The sequence below is a fragment of the Branchiostoma belcheri genome, unplaced genomic scaffold, assembly GCF_001625305.1.
Source record: "Branchiostoma belcheri isolate BF01 breed outbred unplaced genomic scaffold, Haploidv18h27 scaffold155, whole genome shotgun sequence".
In the NCBI taxonomy this organism is placed as follows: Eukaryota; Metazoa; Chordata; class Leptocardii; order Amphioxiformes; family Branchiostomatidae; genus Branchiostoma; species Branchiostoma belcheri.
The window spans coordinates 131,631-137,322 of record NW_017802991.1 but is presented as its reverse complement, the minus strand read 5'-3'; the positions used below and the strand labels follow the sequence as shown (position 1 = coordinate 137,322).

The 5,692-nt window shown below is 43.7% G+C and overlaps 1 protein-coding gene across 1 annotated transcript; it reads right to left on the bottom strand.

The window, feature by feature from the left end:
• LOC109465638 (uncharacterized protein CXorf65 homolog) lies at window positions 1-5,280 on the bottom strand. Its single transcript, XM_019763009.1, has 6 exons — window positions 4,993-5,280; window positions 2,958-3,099; window positions 2,237-2,323; window positions 1,531-1,647; window positions 985-1,062; window positions 1-587 (listed from the first exon to the last, which is right to left on the bottom strand). The coding sequence occupies exons 2-6, from the start codon at window positions 2,980-2,982 to the stop codon at window positions 358-360; spliced, it is 537 nt and encodes a 178-aa protein (XP_019618568.1). The 5' UTR covers window positions 2,983-3,099; window positions 4,993-5,280; the 3' UTR covers window positions 1-357.
• Between the last annotated feature and the right edge of the window lie 412 nt (window positions 5,281-5,692).

Here is a 5,692-nt window from a genome sequence, read left to right as displayed (position 1 = left end):
ATGAAAAATACTCTTAGAAGACTAAGTTAGATACAATAATAGTTCGAGATCAATACGATATACATTTTATAGTTGACGACCGGCCAAGGGCGTTCTTGTAGTTTAATTCAGATTCTATTCGCACATCATGAACGAGAAACAAGTAGAAAATTTGCTAATATTAATGCTTAAGTACAATTGCACTATACTGCACTATTAACGCTTACTGTGATCATAGCTGCAATGTAAATGTTAACGTCAAGCAGACTAGCTGCTTTTTAAGCTATCAGATGTACGAATTTAACAACAGAATGGGAGTGTATAGATATCTTGAAATGAAAAAAACAAATTCGATGGTTTTCCTACAAGCTACGCCTGTTAAGAACTTTTCTTCAGCCCCGTTACCAAATCTCTTTTCACGCCTGTAGTTGCGCCTCCCGCCCGCTGGGAGGCGCCCTTGTTCGGCGACTTGGGTGTAGACTTGAGGATGGGTACGGACAGACGTCTGCTTGACGCCCGGGAGAGAAGCCGACTGCTGTGGCTGGTCCGCCGGTCCGTCACGACGTCAACCAGGTCGGAAATCCGGCTTCTGCGTCTGTTCAAACGTGCTGAGAAGGACAGAGGGCCATCAAGTTACATTTGCTGAACCATATATATAAGCCCCACCAGGCATCTAACACATGTTTGTAGCTATGGTAATATGTAGTACCAAAGTAAAGTAAGTAAGCTATCGTACCAATGTAAATTGCAAGAGGTTAAACGCAAAAACTGTAAATTAGTACTATGCGTATCTGCATCAGGGATCTGCTGAAAGGCAAACATCTGCTAATGCTGTAAAAAAAATCGTGACTCCGTAAGTTATCTTACGAATAACTTGAGATAATTTTGTATCAGTTCTTTTTGCCTAATTCTAAATAAATACATATGAATGAATAAATGAATGATTTTGCAGAAATCTTAGATATTTTTCGACATAGACGAGATATTTTTCCGCTCATGACCCACCGTGAAAGCTCTTGCTCAGACCTGTTCCCTTGAACAGTGGCAGGTACCGAACGTCCTCCTCGCCCCCTTCACACTCTTCTGTGGAAATACAAGGGGGAAAGGAACATGTAGCATGAACGTATCGTGTCAGATCACCCTAACCACTCGACCATTCCACGCCACATTATATACGATATAATGCTAACGTCATATTTCCAAACCGGGCCCCGGCCAGCTTTCGGGAGCGAAAAGTACTACATGTATATAAAATACACCAGAAAAAGATACTAATCATGAGTACTATTTGTGTATATCCCTGATAACAATTGTTGATTTCGCGTTAATTGTCATTGAATAAAAAGTTATGTCTGATTTTTCCTTTGAAATCATCTAATGAAATGCCATTTCAGAGGGTTCAATTTTCACAATTTCCCGGCCCCGGACCCCCTAGGAACCTCGCGCCTACGGCGCTCGTTGGTCCCTCTGACTGTGGGAAGAATGGCCCCATTCAAAATCCTGGCTACGGGCATGACCACCACACAGAGATGACAGACAGACGTTACGTACTTTCTACTTTGATGAGGATGAAGGTGGCGCGCGCGTGCAGGTAGTTGGAGGCGTAGTCCCCGGGGTGAGTGGACAGCTCCATCACTTCTCCCGTCTCGTCAGCGAGGTCGATCGTGTCTGTGGGAGGGAAACGGAAGAAGGGAACAGAAGTGGGGTAGAAAAACAAAAGGAAATAATGGACATAAGAAACGGAAGATAAGAAAGATAGGAATGGAGGAAAAGCATGAAAGAACGAGGAGACGCGAGTATGTAATAATGCTACTAGTAATTGTAAGGCTAGGACAATTTTTGTGTGGGACAGCGATTTAATTGGAAAGCAAAAACTACGAAAAACTGCCACTTGTTGCTTCAAAGTGTAACCAAAAATTGCTAATGTTCAATAATAATTTATAATACAAGTTGAAAAACCTGGATACAAAGATTACCAGACACAACGAGAGTAAATAGTGAACTAACACACATTGAAACGATTAAGAGCAAGGTATTCCCCTTTATGAATTGCGTATGAACAATAAAATTTGTTTGTTTTGATGAAACATACAAGTAACATTCATTCATTCATTCATTCATTCATTCATTCATTCATTCATTCATTCATTCATTCATTCATTCATTCATTCATTCATTCATTCATTCATTCATTCATTCATTCATTCATTCATTCATTCATTCATTCATTCATTCATTCATTCATTCAGTAACTCACCTCCATGTTCACAGCCACATTTGTCCCTGATCGCCTTCAGCAGGAGCAAGACTCGGCATTTGGGGTTGAATATCTCCGACTTGTTTTCTACAAAACAGGAGAAAGACTGCCTGTTAAAGTCGTAAAGCCTTCAAGTCGTTCATTTTCGCGTTATTTACTGTACACTTCACCGTCACCAGAGTGGCGCCTGCCCCTGCACGTTACGATGTTTGCACGGAAATGTAACACCCTGCCGTAACCACGTTCTCAAAAGTTTAGCGCCGCCTCACAGATACACTTGTGACGTTGCCTGGCACGCAGTGAATTCCGTTAGACTGATCTGTGTGTGCTGTTTTAAGTGCCAGCAGTTATTCCCCAGTAGTTATTGCCTGCCTTTAAGTCAAGTTTAAGTCCTTCCCGCAGAGGGTGCATAGGGCAGCGCCTATGTCCGTTTTAATAGCCCCTGGGCCACACAACTTTGTACAATCAATACAGCAGGGGGCTAGTCCACCAGCTGGTAGTGGTGTGTTCAACTCTCATACTTTCACCCAATGCTGAGTGCTAAGCAGAGAAAGCAGTATACGTATATACCATTTTTTAAGTCTCTGGTTTTGACCTGACCGGGGATCGAACTCACGGCCTACCGAATGCAAGGCGAACACTCTACTCATTTGGCAATTGTACCTATATTGCCAGCCTTGAAATAGGAAAACAACTGCATTCCACGAACTTGCCTGCTTACCTCCGTACCTTACTGTTATGAACATAATTTCCGGTGACCAGGGGCTGCCAGGTACATATAAGGTGCACACAGGTCCCTCGACTCCCTGGCTACACAGGTGGGGTTCAAACGTCCGGGTTTCACAGTCACCGACACCGCCTCACTATAACGACAAGAACATGAGAGGAAATGGACTTCGTACATTAAGTGTCCATTTGCGAACCCACACTTTAAACTGTACATAGCAAATACAATATGCATATATAATGAACCCAGAGGAGACCTCCGGACTTACCACACACCTCACTTGTTGTTCCCCTACTGCGGGAGACTGCTGCAGATTTATAATCTTGCAAATAAATACCGTGGAGTGTTCTTAATGTCAACTGAAGGTGGCGAAAGGTCAAGAAGACGTGGTTGGGTCAGAAGCACGACCTTTTCATAGATGAGAGGCGAAGTAAGATTAAGACATGATTTTGATGGCGATCCTGGAAATGGATCGATGGCCTTCCTCGGTCGACATGATATAGCCTAAACTCTACTCGTAGTCAACTCGATGCTTTGGTGGGAAAATGCTTACCGAACTGTGCCAAAAATTGCAAAATCATTTGTAAAAAAGACGTATTCTTGTCGCGGAAGCCTATACTCAGGCTTAGCGGTGAATTCTATATGCATGTTGTGCGTAGACTAACAATCTTCTGTCAGAATTCGTACTTTCAGGCCTGCGAAACAGTATTAAACTGTCAAGCTGAGTTGAAGAACAACGATATAGTGAAACTGGTTTCCCCACTCGATCGGTTCCAATCTTTATCCCACTCCTAACTCTAAGCCAAGACTCAATCCTATGTAAAACGGAAGATAAAGGAAGGCGGTAACCCCGCTATGTACAGGAGCGGTCACCCCAAGTTATATATAGATAGGCCACCGTGTGTAGAATTATAAATGATCATGGACAAGGTTCTGGTAAGGAATACCTATAGACCTGAGAAATAAGACAGAACGTGGTCGCGCATAAAGCAAGAAAAACTGTCGTGACATTTCAGCTGGCCTGGCTGAATAAAAGTTCTAAACGGGAACTATGCGACTCCAGGTGTCTTACTGAGGGACGACTGCGTGTGCAAGATATCGGTTAGCTGAGGAATGAATCCCCTCTACTATAAGCTGGCCTGTTTTAGCACTGGAAAACAACTGAAAGACAAGATTAGGTTTTCGCTATAGTATTGAAATGACCCGTTTTGTCAGAGTGATACCAGGCATAGGTTTCAGTCACTTGAAAAATGATCTCCGAGTGAGACACGTGCGATCACAGTACCAAGGTGTTTGTCTTGGTGACGTCAACTTGTCTGACAACAACAACAAAACAAGAAAATTTCTGATACAGGAAATTTGGAATCATACTACAGTAGTAATAAAACTGCCCCGGTGACAGGTCCCGCATTGTCAGAGGACAGAAAATGGTCTTGACAAGAAACGAAGAATTAATGTTGGGAACAAACGTTTGAAATGACGTCGCTATAGCTAAATATTATCTTCGCGACTGCTTGTAATATCTTCACATGATACACATTCAAAATAGGTGTTAGCCATCTCATTTCTGTATTTACCCTTGTGAATTAAGAAGGAAAGTCTGTGTAGGAACTTGTCAAAATAGCTAATCCAGACTTCAGCTTACATTTCGTAGTGTGTGTGTGTCGGTCGGATATGTAGAACACGCGAGCCTGTCGCCTGGGTAACACCGCCGTTCTGTACCCGGCCTGGCGGCATGTGCGGCACAACGGGACGGGTTCACGTCAGGTCAAGACGCTTTCACTTCGTCCTTCCTTAGGACAGACGACAGGAAAGTCAAGGCCATGTTCTTACCGTTCACGATGACTCTCCGGCGCACTGTTTGGCGCTGTGATTTCCTAGACGAACTTCGACGCAAGCACCGAAGCCCATGCAGTCACCGTTTGGCTTATACATAACGTTATCTAAACGTTGTGTTATTTACACAGATGACTGAGAACAATGTACGTTTGACCGTATTGTGAGACATAAAAGAAACGCTGGGACCTACCCTGGCCCTGCCGCCACAGTCGGACGTGTGCCGTCTTCACTCCTACCCGCACAGTCCGGTCCTCTCTCCTCCCGAGATGACATGGAGAAGCCCTGACAGGGTTCACTCGACCCCAAAAGAGCGTTTCCAACGTCGGACGGACATCTGATCTGGAATGTTCCCCCTTGGTTGCATCTGAATCCTCCATTTTTTGCCGGGGTGTTACTAAACCCCGTCGCGCATTGTCGTGTGGAAAAGGCGGCGGCTACTGTTTCAGTTCGACATGCGAGAGTCGCGTTACGCTGACGTTACCGCGTGGTGCATTCTGGGATATGTATCTAGAGTAAAGTTGCAGATAGTTTTCTAGATAAGAGGCGATAAAACGACACAACGGGCCTCGCAGCAAAATAAGGCTGGTAATCGGGAATAATTTGTGACAAAAAAAAGTAATAAGTAGTCACTGGCCTGTGTTTTAGGTCATGATAAGTGATTTATTTCTTAGCCATTCGTTGATGGCTACACCCAATAAAGATTAAGCTGAACAGAAGGCGAGTTGTGTAGTTGATGATGTGTAGTCCATTAGTGTAAAATGACTTCAGTGTTCTAAAGAGTATTCTTAAGGTAACGTGTGCACCTGGTTATAGGCACTGCATGAAAAGAGGGATTTACCAATGCTGGTAAATACCAGGTAAGTCTGGTAATGGTTGCTTTAAGCAACCAT

Bases quoted from the DNA above. Each gene is read 5' to 3' on its own strand.
- LOC109465638 (XM_019763009.1), bottom strand. From the start codon at position 2,982: ATGTTCATAACAGTAAGGTACGGAG. The intron at 2,324-2,957 runs GTAAGCAGGCAA...CCTGTTTTGTAG, and splicing joins CATAACAGTAAGGTACGGAG to AAAACAAGTCGGAGATATTC. The intron at 588-984 runs GTGGGTCATGAG...TGTCCTTCTCAG, and splicing joins TCTGAGCAAGAGCTTTCACG to CACGTTTGAACAGACGCAGA.